This window comes from Toxotes jaculatrix, chromosome 8, assembly GCF_017976425.1.
Source record: "Toxotes jaculatrix isolate fToxJac2 chromosome 8, fToxJac2.pri, whole genome shotgun sequence".
Lineage (NCBI taxonomy): Eukaryota > Metazoa > Chordata > Actinopteri > Toxotidae > Toxotes > Toxotes jaculatrix.
The window spans coordinates 24,270,930-24,290,716 of record NC_054401.1 but is presented as its reverse complement, the minus strand read 5'-3'; the positions used below and the strand labels follow the sequence as shown (position 1 = coordinate 24,290,716).

General features: G+C 40.6%; 1 protein-coding gene across 1 annotated transcript; it reads right to left on the bottom strand.

Annotated features, from left to right (window-relative positions):
• Window positions 1-8,872: 8,872 nt before the first annotated feature.
• LOC121186167 (syntaxin-12-like) lies at window positions 8,873-11,850 on the bottom strand. Its single transcript, XM_041044825.1, has 9 exons — window positions 11,751-11,850; window positions 11,511-11,580; window positions 11,307-11,406; window positions 10,945-11,082; window positions 10,758-10,801; window positions 10,301-10,406; window positions 10,132-10,204; window positions 9,967-10,049; window positions 8,873-9,483 (listed from the first exon to the last, which is right to left on the bottom strand). Exons 1-9 carry the CDS (start codon window positions 11,848-11,850, stop codon window positions 9,391-9,393), a joined length of 807 nt encoding a protein of 268 aa, XP_040900759.1. The 3' UTR covers window positions 8,873-9,390.
• Window positions 11,851-19,787: the final 7,937 nt, after the last annotated feature.

Below are 19,787 nucleotides of genomic sequence, written 5' to 3'. Positions count from 1 at the left end.
ACTGTGTGAAGAGGACCGAGGTACCGAGAGACGACCGGAAACAGCGTCGGCAGAAAAAATAAAACAACCCCAGGTTTATTCATAGGAATACATAATAATGCCCGCGAGAAAGTTAGTCAAGCCCCAAACATTATTTATTAATGGGATTAAGAAAATAAAACAATGAATAAAATTTAACGTCCACACAAATGAACACATTAATATGAAAAATATAATATAATATAATGAATTGTCATTTTAAAGTAGAGCTGCTCGAGCTGTCCGAATATTTAGTACTGTTATATTTATTGAGAGTCAGATCACTGTAGCAACACTGTGCAGCTGTATTATGTAGAAACTCAGTATTAAGAGCAGATCAGGATTAGGAGCAAAAAAAACGTGATCAGGAAAACTTTTGTCTGAGCTCGCTGACTTTTCAAGTCCAAGTCATAGGTGACTCTGGCTTTGAAGCTCCTGACCCTCTGGGTCTGGTGGCCTGAGCCCCATTGGGCCCGTGGGTTGTCCATACAGCAGTCAGCTGGTCAGTGAACAGGCTCTAGGTATTATTAGATTTAATACTTACTGTCTGTATTACAAACCACTTACCTACTGACTTCAAATGAAGGTTATGACAGAAAAAAAAAAGGTTTAAGGAATCTGTGTTATATCAAAAATGACTAAGCTTTTATTTTGATAAGCAAAGCAGCTCTTTTCTAGTGTGTCTGTCTCTGTGTGACTTTACACACCGCGCAGTTAAACATGATCTGATAAACATAGCAGTGCTCCCCTTGGCCCTGATTCTAAATATGAAAGGGTGACATAGTGTGGTGAAAAGTAATATGAATTTAAATGAATAAAATACATTAATAATAAACAGCATGTGGCAAAGTGAGTGAGCAGCAGCTTGTACCGGTGCATCTGAATAAGAGACAGCCACAGAGAAAATGAACTGATTCGCTCAGATTTCCTCATTAATCAGAGTTATGGAAGGTTATGAGTGTGTGTGTGTCTGTGTGTCTGTGTGTGATCTTTGTGGACCAGAATAGCAGCAGTCCTTCCTCTGTGTACCTGGTCAAGGTGACTGTGAGTGTTTGCTGGATGGGAGGAAGTGAGTGTGGGTGATATATCTGGGCCAGCAGAGAAGGACAGAGAACCCCTGGGTGTATTTCACATCATGTCAGACATAAGGAGGTCTGGCCCTGGTTCCTCAGACGAGGGGTTAATGATGAAGTGAAGCAGCAGCAGGACGGATCAGATGCCAGTTACTGGAGCTATTTTTATTGATGAGAGAACGTGTGTGTGTGTGTGTGTCTGGGGGATGTATCTGCGTACATGTTTGAAAACATGCATAAGGGATTTATTTCCATTCAGCATATCACCAGACACTGAGAGCCAACTATTTTTAGACCATGGACAGTCTGTGTGTGTGTGTGTGTGTGTGTGTGTGTGTGTGTGTGTGTGTGTGTGTGTGTGTGTGTGTATGATTATGTGCACAAGCAGGAAAGTGTGTGTGCATACATGCAGACATGCTTTTAACTCTGGGTAAACAGCCTGAGATCAGACATCAGCACATGACAATGTGCCCGTCAGCACAGATGTTGGTGTGTGTGCAGGGAATAAGGCCGTGTGATGTCTGTGGTTGAGAAACAGGTGTGTCCAATCACACACCACCTTCCCCCAAACACACTCCGGAGAAACAATGGCAATAATGAATCTCCTTCAGAAGATAAGCTTTGGTGTTAACTGCCAGTGCTCTTTTATTTTTAGCCGTCCCTGGATGGAGCGCTAACTTTGTTGGCACAGGAGCAGTTGGTGGGATTCTCGCTGGTGCCAGAAGGTCTCAGCTTCGGTGTGTGTTGAACCTTCCTGCACAACAAAACTGAAACCTGAGTGGGTCAATCCCAGCACTCCTTTAATTCCAGGACTGGGGACATTTAAGACTTAATATATTTGGTTTAAACAAATGTCCATTAGGCCACAAATTAATAGTACATTCTGATGTTTTCAGAGATTTGAAGCTCTTTATAATAGTCAAAGCTGCACAAGTCAGTATTTTTTTATCTGAAGTGTCAAAATGACGTGAAATACAAAAGGAGGCTTTAATAATGATACAGAATTATCATCAACTCTGCGGTTCCCACAGCTCTTTCAGCTCATTGCTTTCACCTTGACTGTTAAGGTTCAGTCTCAGTGCTCTGTTTAGCCTAGTTTCTAGCAGCAGCAGCAGTTTTGTTCAGTGGAAAAGCTCTGATAAACCCGCTGCACACTGCTCAACACTAAACTGACACCGAAAAGTCAGAGAATAACTGATGAACATAATGGAGAGTCCGTGGACTAATTAAGAGAATCGGATACTGTGTTCCAAGATGGTGCCCCATTCATTCCAGGGAAAGCTGCTTACTGGGTGCATGTGCTGAAAAACCTGGTACCTTCCTGGGACCTTATAACCATTTAGCAGCTAAAGAGCCGGGTATTTTTCTCAGGAGCTGGTGGAGACGGGAGCTAAATAAAGGGATTTCCTATCATTGGGGGACACAAATATGAAATAAGTATTCACGATTTAACGTGAACAGAATATACATAAGCACCACTGTTAAGGTATTGCTAATGGTAGGGAACCACAACCACCATTAGGGAAGATCATGATCTATAGGTTGTCTCTTTAACTCAGCTGGCACACAGATCCCAGCCCTCACTGCTCTGGCTTATTGTTTTGTAAAAGCTCATTTCACCTGGTACAAACTGAAACAGTAAGCCAATGTTTTAATTCATACACTCTGGCAACCTTAGAAAAGCTTAGGAGAGAGAGGGAAAAAAGGGTCAGTGTACAAACGGAACCAGTTTATTAAGGACACACTCTCAGTTTGACCTTCAAATCAAGTGGTTTAGAACATCTGAGTAAACTGTTCTCTTGTTTCCAAAGCTGTCTGATCATCTGACTGTTTGTGTTTCTTAACCTGTCAGAATTTATTATACTGATGTCTCCATGTCCTCCAGACCACTGGCCAGGTATCTCTAGGAGATATGTTTATATCAGACAATTCTGTAAAGCTTTCAAAGTCCTGGATTTACAGTGAGTTCTTCTTCCACACCTTCTACCTGCTCAATCCTGTAGCAAAAATGGAGCTTGCAAATGTTTTCACAGCCTGAGCAGATGAAGTATAAAGACACTAACAACATGATCAGACTCACATTAACCTGTTGCAGCTTTTGGATTTGGGAGCACTGAGCAGGAGAATTTGCTCATTAACTGACAGACAGGTTAGGGACTAGCTTTGATTGAACCTGGTCTTCTCTCCCTGTAATAACTTCCTACCTCTGGCATACCAATAAGATGTACTCCTGCTACCCAGTACACAGAGGTGGTTTGACATGCCTGTTGTACCTTAGAGGAACAGGAATTTGCAGGGAGTGAGAGCACTGGGAGAGCGAGACATACAGTACGTGGCTGCTGACGATGACCTTTTAGGTGGGCTTGAAATGTGGGTAGAGTAGATCTGAGGGTGAAATCAGAGAGTAAAAGGTATGTGAAATAAAGCAGTGGTGGACTACCCATTCTAGGCCAGTTCATGGTTTTCTCATCTGTATGTCTGTGAGGGTCTGTACGGGTCCACATGATGTAAATTTTGGACAGATTTTAGACAGTCACACATGCTGTTATATTTTTTTATTTTGGTGATTTTTTTCATGTTGGTTAGTCAAGTACAACATGGAAGCGCGTCCATGTCCGAGGGCAATCGGAAACCATTAACTGGCCTTTATTCTGTCTTTAAAAGCTTTTTGATGGTGTGAGAAAAAGGCAAACCGTTTGGGATAAGTGCACAGAAAGAGGTTGTTCGCCATCTGATGTGAGGGTAATGTCAAAGAATTTCTATAGCCATTTCTGTCTGGACCAACCCATCAGACATCCATCAAAAGACATAAAATCTGCTCCCTTTCATTTCCCACACTCAAAGAGAGTCTCTGTTGCCTCTCTTCATATATAGAGGGGGAAATCATTGTCACTCTCGCTTGTTGTCTGTCCATCAGTGGGACAAATCAGCGCTGATGATGTGTGTTCAAGTCTTTATGACAGAGGAAATGAAAGAAGAGCACGGACGATGGGTTCAGCCCCCAACAAAAAGAATATGGAAAGCAGATTCACCCTCCTTTTATCCTCCCTGCATAATGAAAGAAGAGCAGACAGGCGATTTCAATCTGACCTTTTTTTTCCTGGGTTACCCTAGAGACGTCTATTCTTTCAGGGAACAGAGACTTTCTCTGCTCTAAAGGCCAGGGGAAAAGAGGAAGAGGAGACCGACATTGTTACATGGACCTCTTCATATTTGCTTTTTAACCCACAAAGATGACAGAGGCTGCATGTAAGAGCTACCATATGTGCACACGTACACCATGAAGCCATCCATATTACCAGTCGTACTACAGTACTACCATCCGTACGACAGTCTGTTCTACCATACTGTGTCTTTGTGTTAATTTGATGAAACAACTGTATCTGGAGCATTCTTCATGTCCACGGTTCTATTATTCTATTTTCATTTCTTATTGTAACCATAACAACAGAGAATCTCTAACTTTAACAAAGTACCTCTTTTAACCCAAATTGTGACCTCTTCCTAAATTTATCCAAGGTGTATTTGTGCCTGAACACTTGCAGACTGTCACATTATAAAGGGGTTATAATGTGACTTTATCAGGAACACCACTATAATGCTGGACAGTTCCTCCCTTTGCTCTTAAAACAGCCACAGTTCAAGATGTTGGAAACTTTCCCCTGAGATTCTGGAACCTGGCGTGGTCTCTGCTGTTGTAGTCCATCTTCCACATGGTTGGATGTGTTGTTCGTTCTGAGATGATGTTCTGTTCACCAAAGTTGTAAAGAACAATCTATCAATATATGGTTGTTTAGGTCAGAGGACTGGTTGGATTTTAAAGAACAGTAAGAAGTATGTTCATATATAGAGCTGTTGACACTGGCTCCGTGTTAGTCAGTGAAGGTTTTAAAATAGTATAACAGCACAGAAAAAAAAGTCTTCTCACACTGTCACAATAATGAAAAACATATGCAGTAATTATAATGAAGCATTTTGTAATAGTGTTATAGTGAGAGACTTAATATGTCATTCTAATCACAGAAATCTTCAGAAATGGATGAAGGTGAGTATTCAGTTATCAAGTTGAACTTCCTTTTAGGGATAAAACACCCTGCTACATCGTTCTTGTTCAGTCATACACATGGGACTCTGAGTATGTGGACACAGAAAAGGATTTTGTCTACACTGTGATTGTGTTGGAGAGCTTTCTAACATATTTGTTAAAAAGTGATACCAATATACTGAAGTTGACACTGAAGACCTGACAAGAAACATTTCCAAAGTGAACAAGTATACAGTGTTCCTCTAAGGAACGTTTCTTGTCACAGTTAAAAGCCTCTAAAAAAGTCATTAGAACGACTCAGGAAATTAAAAGTCTCGTTGAAAGCCTCCTTCATTAAAATTCTCCCGCTGCTCAACAAGCTTCAGGCAACATGAAGCAGCTTTCATGAAAATGGGCCAGAGCAAACCTGCTGAGTGAAATCCTCCTGTACCACACTGGAATGATGGCTTCCAATCAGACGTCTGATAGTAAAACCCCACAGGAGCAATGAGCAGTGCTAACATGCTTACAGTGACAGAGCTAACATGAAGATGCTGTCATAAACATAAAGATTCATACTCTGAGGAAATTCAGCATCTGGTGTGTTATGTTATTAGTGGCTAATGCAGCCTCAAGCCACTGTCCAGATCAAAGTGTTTGACCAACCAAGTGATGCTACCATCTCTGGAACAATGGCTCTAATGTAAATAAAAATACTGATGTGGGCATAACTGTGTGCATCAAACTGTGTCATCAGAATCAGTTGAGAATAAGAGTGTGCTGTGGGCAGTTTTCATAAATAATTAAACTAAATTTTGTCTTCCAGAGTTTCATGATTGTGATTGGCTGACACCTGACACAACAGGCCAGTGTGCGAGTGCTCAGACAAAGTTCACGGCATCATGTTGAGTCACGTCAGCGGGGGTGCAGCAGAGCTGCTGGGACCTGATGACCTTACGGAGATGTTGAGGACCACTCGCTGCAGCCACAAGACGGTGCGTAACCAAGACAACCCTGGTGTTAGCCTCATTACATCCCACCACACTCACTTATTCTCACTTATTAGCTTTTCTGTCCACACTTATGATGCTAAGTGTCTCATTCAGACATTTCAGTGCCTTCTGCCATTTGAACGTCTTGACTTTAACTCTTGAGGACACAAACTGACGTAAATAATAGATAAATATCTGCAGTACAATAACAAGACAATCAGAAAACACAGCGAAGTGCAGTTTACAGTAGGATTTCAATCAGCACAGTACATCCGGATTACAATTACTGCACAAGTCTTTCAGTATATCAAATCAGGCCTCGCTTCAGTGGCTACAAGTGCAATTGAGGTCTGATTTCACTGGCAATCAAATAGTACAAGTGATTAGCTGACCTAAAGCACAAGAGGTACTGTAGGTAATATGTTCTGCACTAACAACTTATTCTCCAAAACTTTCCATTTCCATTGAAATAGCCCACAAGAGTCAGTCTTACTTTGTTTTGTGTACAGTGAGTAGAACATTTAACTTAGCAGAGAAAAAGCAACGATGTCCTTTTATATTTAATGATCACATTTGTGTTTGTGGGTAATATCTGAGGGGTTATACCAGTGATTTAGTACTGTGCTTCCATGGATCTGAAAGGCCCAGATTAAATCATTCATAGCTATTTACACTTAGCATCACCCTAAGCATTTTTTTAAGTTAAAAAGTCGGGCACTTTTTGTAGGATCTGTTAATACCCAGGATAGCAGCGTATTGCTGACCTGACTACTTTATATCAAGACACATTTGAAACATTACTACCCTTTATAGTCTTGTTAAAACAAACCAAAAAAAATCTCTTCATAACAAAGCAAGTCATTGTAAGTTGTTGCCTTGACAACAAAAAGGTCAAATCAGTGCCTAAAGAGAAAACAGTGTTGCTACACTGGCTGGAAACACACTGTGTGAGAGGCAGAGATCAAAACTGAACAGGTCACCAATCAGTCACAGGACTGACCCACACAGGACGACCGTCATACTCACAGGGAATTCAAGTTTGAGGTGCTCTAGGTACTGAAAAATTATATTTGAAAAATCCAGCGACATCTTCTCATTTTCTGCACTACTACTCTAATAGTTCTGATGAAAGCTTTTCACAGCAGGTAATACAACTGTCAGGTACAGAATCAACAAGTGATGATTCTATTTATTTAAGAAGAGACAATCCACATTAATTAACATGACAATGTGGCATCATGTAAATTTGCCTGATTTAGCCATAACGGCTATTATGACAATTAGTAAAACAATGCCATAGCCCCTACTCCAGATTATGACAGCATGTTTGATTGTCCAGTACTCACCGTTTTATAAATTCAGACCATAAAAATATTATACATAAGTGAACTACCTGCAAATTTCCCTAATTTAAGAAATGATGTTTATTTCATATTTTACAGTGATGACATGAAAATGACTTTTTATCCAGTGTGTTCAAAGCCTGCTCAGTTTGTGTTTTTGAATGTAAGCTGTGAATCTTTTATTATGCCTTAATATTTATACTCATACATCAGTGATAGTCCTCTACCTACTATAGCATCGGGGTCTGGATCTCTGTTTGCAGACTTTTAAATTAACATACACACAGTTCTGCTGACACTGAGATACAAACATGAGTTTGTTGACCAATTTCAGATATTGACCATTAAAGATATATGTTTTATATCTGTAAGCTTTAACCCATTTAATTACATTAGGTGAAAAATTAAACTTTGATTCCTTAAAACCTGTTTCAAGCCTTAAAATTTTCCAGAACAAAACAATTTGCAGTTCCAGTGAAATAATGTATTCAAAACCTGAATTGCATAGGAGCAGGAAGTAGCCTTCAAATGTGACATTACCTATTTTTTCTCCAATTTTAGATGCTGTTGGAACCACAGTGAATAGCTCTGTAATTACTAATGACCATGTATTCACCTGATTTGAACACCAGTGTAATTATTGCAGTTTTCCAAGCACTTGGACACTCTCCTTCATAAATGGACCAATTAACAATTTTTGAAATAGGAGCAATGAGTGCCTCCTTATGGGTTTTAATGAATACTTTGCCCGTCCCATATACACCCTTTGCCCTCAAACAATTAAGAGAGGAAACAATCATTTGTATTTTGGAGTTATATCCTTTTATATAGCTTTATGAATCAATGAATAAAGAAAAACGTACTTACTTTAACATTTAGTGGCTTTTACTGTTAATACTTATGTACCTTTATGTGAGTATAGCAGTATGTTTCTGCTATGGTACAACTACATATACTGAAGTAGAATGACAGCTGAAAATATTTTATTTTAATATTATTATTTTATTATATTCCAGGACTGGTTATTTACTGAACTGGTGTCTTTGTTATAGACCCTACTGACTCCCATCATGCTTAGCACACCATCTAATGGACAAAACGAGACATGACACCAGCAGTGCTTCTTCAGGGGGAAGTATTAAAATTCTGTTTCAGGAGGGCAGAGCCAATGAAACGAGGTGTTTACTAAAAACACACAATCACATATGAACACACTTCATAGTCAAACAAGACAGGGTTTATATGGACTTATAGTGTACAAAGTTGTGCAACACTGGATGTGACAAATCACAGTCCTACAGCAGTAATAAAGGCTACACAGGAAATGTTTACTTTAGTGTTGGGATGCAGGGTTAATTTGTCGTACACAGAATAATGTGCAGACATACAGCTCTCTCTGTCACACTCTCTCTCTCTCTCTCACTCACACACACACACACACACACACACAGACAAAGCTAAAGCATTTTCCACCTTGTTCAGGCAGAGCCACACTCCAACATAACTACCTTTAATCTGAGGCTTAGTTAACTCAGTTTGAATGTTGTCAAATTTACATACAATATGCTGTATATCCTAAACTACTCATCTCCTCCTGTCTGCATTATCCCCATCTGATTATTACCATTACTATTAGCTGCAGTAGTGGGGGTAGTTGAAGTACATGGTCTCTAGTGGCCTTTTAATGTCCCTAAACTACAGGAGGAAGCACTGAATACGTCAGGTTTTGACTTAAGGAAAACTTAGTCTGGAATACCATCACGAAATATTGGCAGATTTATTCCTAACATGTTGCTGTTAGCCTTCAAAGACACAAAACGTAAGAAACACGCTGTTATTCCCGCTCATTTATCCCACATAAATACATCCACACATACCCACACACACACACACACACACACAGGAAGTCATCTGAAGGTATCACTGGGCCTCCTCTCCTCTCATTTGATGGCCTGCCAGATGATGATGATGAGGATGATGAGCACAAGCGACAGCACCATGGCCAGCATGCACATCCTCTTCCGGGATTTCCTCTGCACACAACAAATATCATGTCACAATAAACAAATGAAATGAAACTATCCTCCATCTGTGTTTGACATTACAGTGGTATTAGTTTATCAGGTTCAGAACAAGACATCGTGTTAAACTTTATTCATCCTGGTATATTGTACTATTGTTGGAGACTATAGTCAGTCTTTCCAGCAACAGGACAGTGAATGTGGGACTGAGTAAAAATAAACCACAGTGTGTGTGTGTGTGTTCATAGAAATGAAGGACAGTGTGGCTCATTGATGTGTTTTCAGTTTTTGGACGACACTGGAGCTCGATGGCACAGAGGAATAAGATAAATCAAACTCTGATGCACACACAGTTCTTGTTAGGGGGATCACTTCATTGTTGGTTTGGTATTTTTCATGGGATGTAGAATGTCACCAGACTCATTCTTTAACATGCAACCAAACACTGTGGAGTCTTCACATGTAGTGTTTCCATTATTGTCTCCTCTTTCATACCTGGTAATAGGATGCCTTCTGCAGCTGGACTGTCCCTCTGTCTACATGAACCTCAGCACTCTCCACATTGGCCTCGATGCTGTCTGTTAATCAGAACACAGCAGCTTCCATGTGAACACACATGCACACATCTAATGTACAAAGGCTGAGCTCAGTGACACTTACCAATCATATCTCCCTGGTCGTGGATCATCACAGCCAGGTCCTTGAAGATCTGGTTCACATCCATAATGTCGGCCTGTAGAGGACAGAAGCATCAGGTGAACAGGATTGCGTGCGACATTGCTACAGGTGTTCCTGCTCGTGTAGGATGTCATGTAGTTTGGTTTTATACCTCTAGCTGTTTGATGTTAGTCTCTCTCTCCCTGATGATCTCCAGGTCCTCCTCAGTGATGGTGGGCTCCTCAGTCTGAGTCTGGCTCTGACTCCATTCATCTTCCCTGCAAAATCATACAGATCCAACGTTATTTGAAACTTTATTTTACTTAAATTTCTACAGCTCGAATCAGCATTCAAAAAGGCTCAGTTTCAACTGACTGATAGAAGCAACATGATCTTAAAAATATTCTGACAATAACATTGTGTAAAAAGTGTAAAACTGTGTCAACTTTAACTCAGTCTCCTTAAACTTAAACTTAAGCTTACATATCCCAGAATGCCTACAGTGTGTAGTCACTCAAAGCACAGAGAGGAACATATTTTTTCTTTCTTGTGGCATTTTCACACCCTACTGCACAAAGAAAGATAGAGAGTGGACTGAAAATATTTAAAAATACATTGAAGAAACCTACTTTTCAAATGTAACAAGCTGGTCGTTCACATATCCTCTGTCTCCCTGTAGACAGTAACAGATACAGGCCTAATCAGCATCAGCTCACATCACTTCTCCCATCATGTATGTACATTTATCAGGAACAATTCAAATCATCACTATGTGTTTAAGAGTAGTGTTACTGGCTGTAAGAGCCTGGTGTTCACCGTGACTCTGGATCCAGCTCGAGCTCTGGCCACCGACTCCTTCTCTTTCTCAGCTGCTTTCCGCTGCACCACCTGGAAGTTGTTGAGGGCTGCGGAGAAATCGTTCATCAAACGTTCCCTCTGCAGCTTTTGCTGCCTCTGGAAGAAAGAAAAAAAGAAAAGATTTTTTTTAACGGGCTCATGTTGCAGACACACACAAAGGGACAAATATTAAACCTTTAACTTGACCTTGCACAAAATATATAGTCAGTGAAACAGACATTATCTTACAACTCTTACAGTTACAGCTTATCCTGTGGGCACACATACATGGAGCCTGGTGTATGAATAGGTCATGAATGACGGTATAATAAAAGACTGACCTGTTCTGATGGAGACAGTGGCGGGGGCAGTGAACCCAGCTCCTTCAGGTTACTGTTGGTTTCTTTAGCCAGCTGGTTGGTGTAGTGCTGGAGCTGTTGGCTGCAGGGGAGCACAAACACAGCTAAGAGCTAAGGCTTTACTGGTCACAAACTGAATCTAATAAGGACAATATGGGTTACTGCTGGTCCCAGACCAGTACTTACAGCCTCTCCTGGACCTCTGAGGTTTCTTGCTTTGTCCCCAGTTGGTGGAGAAGATTTTTGATCTGACCAGCTGCAGAGAAAAGGAACCACCTCAGCAAGTTCCTTCAGGCAGTTCATTTATGTGTAGAGGTGTTTGCAAGTGATGTGAATATGAACAGGTTGTCTGCTGCTGCTGCTGCTGTCTGTGTACATGCATGAGTGTGTATGTGTATGTGTGTGTTGGATCCAGGAAGCACTCACAGTTTTGGCTGATCTTCTGGATGTTGAAGGTGCACGCCTGGATCAGGCTGCTGATGTCCCGTGGCTGGGACCAGCTGCTGTCTGACCTCATATAGGACATCCTGGCTGTAGCCCACTGGCCTGTCACACTGAACACACTCTAAACACAATCTAAACACAATGAGAAGAACAGAGCACATTAAGCATTTCCTTAAAACATTTTGTGTTAAAAGAATTTTAAATTTCAAATAAAAGATGCTTTTGCTGTTAAACTCATGTACTAAATTTAACTGGCTGGTTATATTAGAAAACATCATAATGTAATAAAATTGGTTAGCTCTGATTTATCACTGACAAGTAAATAAAAAAAAAAAATCAATACAGCTGTTATACATTATATCCAGTGGTAGAGGAAGGATTCAGATCCTGTACCTAATTAGAAATACTAGAATGTGAAAACTGCATTACAACTTCAAGTCCTGCATTCAGTATTATTAAAACATACAGCCTAAAAGTGTGAGACCACATTGAAAATCACTAAAATTTTCACATAAACCTCAAAATAATCATAAAGTTTGATGACTTGGAAACATTTCAAAACACGTGGTATTATGTCCTGTAAAATAAAGAAGAAATATTTAGGATTCTGCTGTTTCTAGCTCAGCAATCAAATTTAATCTTCAAGATGCCTCCTGTATGGAGAGTCACTAGTGTATAGCTCAGGTGTGAGCCTATTCTTCCACACAAAGTCTTCAAATCTTGATGGTTCCGTGGGCCTTTTCTATGAACTCTGATCTTTAGTTCTTTCCATAGATTTTCTATTGGATTCATGTCAGGTGATTGGCTGGGCCATTCTAGCAGCTTTATTTTCTTTCACTGAAACCAGTCGAGAGTTTCCTTGGCTGTGTGTTTGGGATCATTGTCTTGCTGAAATGTCCACCCTCATTTCATCTTCACCATCCTGGTAGATGGCAGCAGATTTTTATCAAGAATGTCTTGGTATATTTTTCCCACTCATCCCTCCTTCAATTATATGAAGCTTGCCAGTGCCATATGCTGAAAAACAGCCCCACAACCATGATGTTCCCACCTCCAAACTTCACTGTTGGTATAGTGTTTTTGGGGTGATCTTGCGAGTAGCACCTGGTCGTGGCCGGTTTATGGTAAAATTATTAAATTTCCACTTCTGGATTATGACCCCAACAGTGCTCACTGGAACATTCAGAAGTTTAGAAATCCTTCTGTAACTCATGCCATCAGTATGTTATGCAACAATAAGGAGCTCTTTGCTTTTACCCCGTCATGATATGTTTCTTGTGTGACACCTTGGTAATGAGACACCTTTTTATAGGCCATCAGTTGGGACTGAACCAGCTGATTTAATTTGCACTGACAAGGGGCAGGATTGCTTTCTAATTACTGATAGGTTTCAGCTGGTGTCTTGGCTTTCCATGCCTTTTTGCACCTCCCTTTCTTCATGTGTTCAGTTCTTTTTCCCTGTGTCATTTCTTAATTTATTTGTTTTGGTTTTTTTGTATGTATGGATTACTTGGGTTGTTACCGACATCTGGTGAAAATTTCATGTCAATAGCACCTTTAGAAATATATTTACTGAGGAAAAAGGGGGACGTGTTCAAAAATTATTTTAAAAGAAAAAATGGCACCAGAACTAAGTGAAAGTGTCAGAAGTCAAATAGTTATTCAAAGCAAAGAGACTAAAGGTCTCTCTGAAACACTTTGCAGAAAGTGGGTCAGTTGTATCCCAAGCACGATCAGGCAGAACAAATATGATGACCATCCTCGGAGGATCAATACATCAAGCTTAGTTCCCTGAGAGATGGAAAAACAACTTCACCACAGATACAGAATCTGCTAAATGAAGAACACAAGACTCCAATCAGTAAGAGTACTGTCACAAGAAGCCTGTAGTGGTCTCAGCGGACGAGCAGCAGTTTTTAAAACACTTCTCGGGAAGGGAAATAAGGCCAGAAGCTTTGGGTGGGCTAAGAAATACCAGAATTTCACAGTGGGTGACTGAGATTATGGCAGTAACAGAAGTTTATATATATCAAACCCACAGAGAAACATGGAGGTGGGAAGATTCAAGTCTGGGGGTGTTTGCTTTCTGTGGAGCTGGACACCTGAATGAACTCATTACACCCAGACAGAGGAGAAGCACCACTCCATTGTTCAGAGACATGCTGCTCCCTCTGCTTTGCATCTTTGTGGAGAGGGATGCACACAGCAGCAGGACACTGACCCCAAACACACCTCAGACCTCTGCAAGAACTACTAGAAGACCGGAGAGGACCACGGAGTCCTCACCGTTATGGACTTTCCTCCACAGTCACCTGACCCCAACTCCACTGAACATTTATGGGGGGACTTGAAGACTGAATATAAAAAAAAAAAGCAAAATAGACTATATCTGGACTTGTGGCCTCAGACTTTTGGACCCACCTAACTATTATATTATTGAATAAGTATTAGTAGTAAATTAGCATGTACAACAACAAGCTTTTTGACACTGTTGAGTAACTACTTGGAGTGTAAAGTGTTCTCCTCTGTATTAATACAACATGTTTCACAGAGCTGATAAGTTGATTTTTCGATCAGTCAGCATTTGAAAATTAATTATTACTTTTGACAAATGTGCTTGTCCCTGCTTCTCAAAAGTGGAGATTTTCTAATTTCCTAATTCTTACATTACAGTAAAATTAATATCTGACAGTTGGTCAACAAAAAATAAAAAAAATAAAAAAATAAAACGCAATTAGAAGATTTGTGTATCTGCTAAGTAACTGTTCATTATAGCTGTATAATGCCAGTAGTGAAATGCAGAGTCCAGTAATTGTCTCTTATATAGTATAAAACACCATGATGTGTAAATTCTCAGGTTAAAAGCTCAAAATTGAAGTGAAGTACAGAACTTAAATAAATGTATGTGTGTTAGTTACATTCACCTACTTATATATTTATATTACTACATTAAAAAAAAAAAATTTTTCACAGCTTTTGCTGACAAACTTCCTTTAGGTCAATTCAGAAAAAAAATGTCGCTGTTTCAAATGTGATGGAGCCAAAACAACAACAACAACAACAGCAACAACCGTGTGTGTCACAGCTCCTCTCTCCTCCTCATCCTCCTCTCTCTGTTTATCAGCAGAAAGCAGTAACCTTGCCCTGAATCCCCGGTGTGATGCTCCGGTAAAAAAGCCTCGGACTCAAACGCAGATCAACAGAGGCCAGCTGGAGCCAAACCCATGGCATCACGTGGATTAATCTTCCAACGGACACTTCGGTAAGGAAAATAAAGCAAACGGCCTACAGTCTACAAAATCTGAACACAAGATTACTAGAAAACCTCTCTTTGACTGAGTATTAAATGTCATTAAAAAAAAAAAAAGGTACTGTCAGGTAAACAAATCATAAACCGACTGTCGTTATTCTGCGTTAATAACAGGTCGCACTGGGTCTCGTGCCTCCCGCTCAGCCTGGATATCAGCAGGTTAAAACAAAGCCTAGTCGAGCTCACACAAATGCCCACAGTAAATGTCTTACTTTGCCGTGAACCTGCTGTGGACAGCGCCTCTTGCTCCAGATGTCTCAGATAAATAATTTTTTCTGTGAGAATGAGCAAACCCAGCCCGTCCGCGTGACGTCACACGCTCACAGCGCTAATCCCCGACGGCGGCTTTGACGCTGCGTTCACTGTCAGTGGGAAAGGTGAGCAACCCACGTTGAGATAACGGCTTCATGTTAATTAGGCCCACTGCTACTATACAACGAAGAACAATTCCTATTTTCTACGTGCTCTGAATGCATTATGCACAAAGCAGTCTGTTAGTTCGTCATGTGTTTCCTCTTACCTTATCCTGAATCCTGAAACCTTAACCAGTCGTGTTATGTACAACCTGACCCTAAACTTACCCTAAACCTAACCAGCTAAATCAAGCCTACTCCCGATCTTTGCAATCTTCTTGGAATTCTTGGAATGTTTACCAAAACGAACAGTTTCAGCTTCATAACGTATACATATAAATTTTTGTTATATCAATTTTGCAATCCTGGAGCCAACCTCTGTGATTTGGAGACAGATACAAGTATACAAGAATCAGAAATGTCCATTAGAATATAAAATGTTGGCTCAGAGTTAATGGGCCAGTTTCTCCCGGAATAATAATCCCGTGCCTGTCCCATGACTCTCCCACAGGCTCTAATAATAAGTCTGCATGTGACAACAGACAAAAGTCAATTCAAACCTAAGGAAACTGTGTGAGTGTTTACTATCTGTTTATAATTACTCTCTCAGTGTGTTGGAATAAGAGTGTGTGTAAAGCAGCAGGTTAGATTAAACATTGTGTTTCTGGAGGAATGCTGTATCCATGAAACAAACATATGAGGTACCATTTGAGCAGAATCGCAAAGTAAAAGCTGCATTACAGTCATGTTCTGTACAGTAGAGAATTCTGTAGAATACATACAATATGACCGTACTGCTACTTGATATACTGAAAACTGTTGTTCCTGAAACAAAAGAGGACTTGGTGGAAACCTCATTGGTCTCTGGGCTTCGGGTGAAGTTTTAGGACAGTGTGGTGGTAACATCACTACATGTGCAGCTGCAGGAGAGAATAGGGTCACACATGGACCAATAATGCTACTATTCTCCCAGTGTTCCTTGCAGAACTGTTGATGGTGGAAGAAGCTATGGAGGGTCGAGAGTTTCCCAATTTTATCATCATAAGGGACAAGATGATAATTTTGTGGGTTTCATGGTATTGTAGGGGACAGCCCTTTAACCTCAGAGATATGCATAAGATCTATACTTTCTTATATTTTTCTTATATCTTTGACTTTTGTCAGAATTATGAGCTCTAATTTGTATTTTTTTCTACTATACATTGAGTTTTAGAAAATATTGGCTCATTATGGTATAGTACTAGTAACTTATACCAATATGTGACTTCATAATATCATCAAATCTAGCAACAACTTTTAATGATTTGTATACTCCGGTTTATAGTAACATAATTAAAATTTTCACTTAACTTTCAATGCTTCCTCTTAACTTTTAATGATTTACGGTTCTCTTCACACAGTTCTCTTTACTCTTCATACACATTGTCAGTGCTTTACATACTACTGCTGGTTCTTTGGTGGGATTGCAGAGCCGTTGATGGCAGGAAATCTTTGAAGGGCTAACAGTTACCCAGCTTTCATCACGGTCCACTGGTTCAGGAGGTGTGCCAATCCCATCCAAGCATATCTTTACTGGGGGCATTTTTTGTGCATTTGTTTGACAGCCAGCTGTAGAAAGGTGACGCAATGAGGGCAGAGAGATGAGAAAAGACAGACAAGAAAGGTCGTTGTACTCATGGCCAGAATCTTAACCCCAACGCCACCAGGACATTAGTGCAGAGGCGTCCATGAGGGCATCCATGGTACTTCAATGTGAAATCACAGACACACATATGTGGTACAGAAACATTTGAGCTCATTAGTTTTAGTAGCTGACTTTTTCTTCTTACATCATATTTGACTGTGTCCAGATACAGTATGTATCTGGATACTGTGTGTCTCTTGAAATAAACTTTAGCTTCATGTATTCCCAGCAGACATAGTAAAGTATGTCCGCATTTTGTCCACAGGGTGGTGCTAGAGACAAGGCTGTAAAACCAAAAGGGGGTTACTTGTCATGTATCACACAAATCTTAAACCTGCTATCTGCTCAGTGAGATACCATTTTCCAAGAAATGGAGAGTTTTAATGCTCACAGGAGGTATCCACTGACACCACTTCTTGGCCCCACTTAAACCTCATTATAAAAGTCTTGCATGATGAGACTTTAAAGCTAAAAATGAAAAAGGTTTGACCCAAACTGGAATTCCTGATGTTGCACAAATGACTGGGAAGGATTACAGAGCATTAAAGTGAAATAACGATAGAAAGACTTTGACAATTTAGAGTAAGACACATAGATAAAGTTTTCTAATTCATATCTCATCTGACAAAGTCACTTCATAATCTGTGTAGACTTTGAGAAGATAAAGTCTCATGTTCCAAATATTTAAACACTTGGGGGATGTCTTTGTATCATTTGACAGAAAGACTCCACTGGTTCTTGATTGCTTACAGTTAATAAGGGTATACATGTCATAAATGCAAAAGACAACAGAATCTAATAAAAATAAATAAAACAATGTATGCATCAATCCCATTTAAAAAAGTGACACAGGTCTCCAGGTCCCCCATTCAACCCCTGGTTCCCTTAGAGTTACAAACCCACATAAGCCTTACCACAACCCCACAATCAGTCTTTTTAAATACACTTAAACGTACAACATTTTGCCCACGTAACTCAAGCAATCAGTGCCGCAGGGAAAATTACCGCCTGATGCCACAAGGCAGTTGATGTCAAGCCAGCACACTTCCCCTAATCTAGCTTGGCACCTCCTTATGACGTCAAAAGCAGAGTGTCCCGCTACTGTAATACCCCCCAAAAAAATCATAATACTGCAGACCCTTACATAAAGGATGCAGTCAGTGGTCAGCTGAGTGGTGCAATGAGTCAGACCCCTGTCAAGTCCCGTGGCTTCCTCTGCTGCAGTGCCCTTGAGCAAGACTCTGAGCCTATGTCAGCTGCAGACAGAGACGCTGCTCCGTAGCTGAGGTCTGTCACAAAAACCAACAGCAGAAGACAGCAGCGCTATCTGCAGTGATGTGGTGTTGACACATTTTAGAAAATCTGTTGTCACTTTGCTGGAAGTGACAACAGATTATTCAGAAGAGGAGGAGCTGTGGTGTTACAAACCTCTCATCTGACTCAGCCTTTTCAGTTTCCTCCCTCACTACATCGTGCAAGTCTGCCTATCCCCCTATCTACTGTACACATGGAAAACCACACGAAAATGTACACATACACACTTTATTGTGTTTTGAAACCAAATCATGAAATTAAAGCTAACATCAAAACCTCTGTCATCCTTTAGTGCCTTAAACATGGACACAGCATCAGATCAGTGATATTACCCACAGACAGTCCAACAGAAACATTTTGGGTTTCCTGCTCTCTACCACCATTGCACTCACTGAAGCCAGAAAATCCTAGTTTGCCCAAAAAGGTGGAGCCTGGATGGAGCTGCATTTCTGAAGCTAGGTCTTACAACACCCCTGTACTGACCACAAAATGGTGGTTGGCCTCAGATGAGTTGGCCTTATGTCACAATTATGACTTACTATCTCCTAATTACAAGAAAAGATCATAGTTCATTCATTATCTATACCACATGTCCTCTTAAGGGTTATGCAGGGGCTGGAGTCCAGCCAACACTGGGCGAAAGGTGGGGCACACCCTGAACCAGTCTATCACAGGGCTGCTCACATTCACGCCTATGGACAATGTAGAGTCGCCAGTTAACATACAGCAGTAGCAGTTGTGGACATATTAAACTGAAAGATTTCTGCTGCAGGCATGGTCTGTCATCATTCACACAGCAACATTAGAGGAGTCACAGAAGGTATGTTTTTCCTGCTTGCATTGCTGTCTGCCAGTCTCGCAAGAGGAGTGTTGTCCCTCTGTTGTGATGTCTCTTGGTGTCTGCAGTGGTGCTATTATCCCAGCACTTCGGTGCATACATAAGGAAACAGCATAAGTGATTGTGGTGAGAGTTTGTGTGATTGCCTTATATTATCCTCCAGTGGAATGGAGAAAATGCCCACTAATGACAAAGAGGAGCATCTCTGGCCAACCTGGCACCATCTGTACCCCCATTTCCTTTGTTTTGTGTTTTGTGTTTTGCACTTTGTGGTATGAATCAATTCTGCTTTCTCCTCCAACTATAGCCTCTGCATTAGCTTTTCATGTGAATACATCCCTGTGCTTCCTGCCTTGGAAGCATGTATACAAAATCTATTTGCACAGTCCTGATGGTGGAGGCAACTTTTGACCTACTTGCCACACACGCACATACACTAACATCAGTAAAGACAATCCTCCACCAGCTTGCAACAGAAATTTATTCTGATGTCACCGTAACTGTCCCTCCAGGATCCCTT

Bases quoted from the DNA above. Each gene is read 5' to 3' on its own strand.
- LOC121186167 (XM_041044825.1), bottom strand. From the start codon at position 11,850: ATGTCCTATATGAGGTCAGACAGCAGCTGGTCCCAGCCACGGGACATC. The intron at 11,581-11,750 runs GTGAGTGCTTCC...TTTTCTCTGCAG, and splicing joins CCAGAAGATCAGCCAAAACT to CTGGTCAGATCAAAAATCTT. The intron at 10,802-10,944 runs GTGAACACCAGG...TACTGTCTACAG, and splicing joins GAGCTGGATCCAGAGTCACG to GGAGACAGAGGATATGTGAA.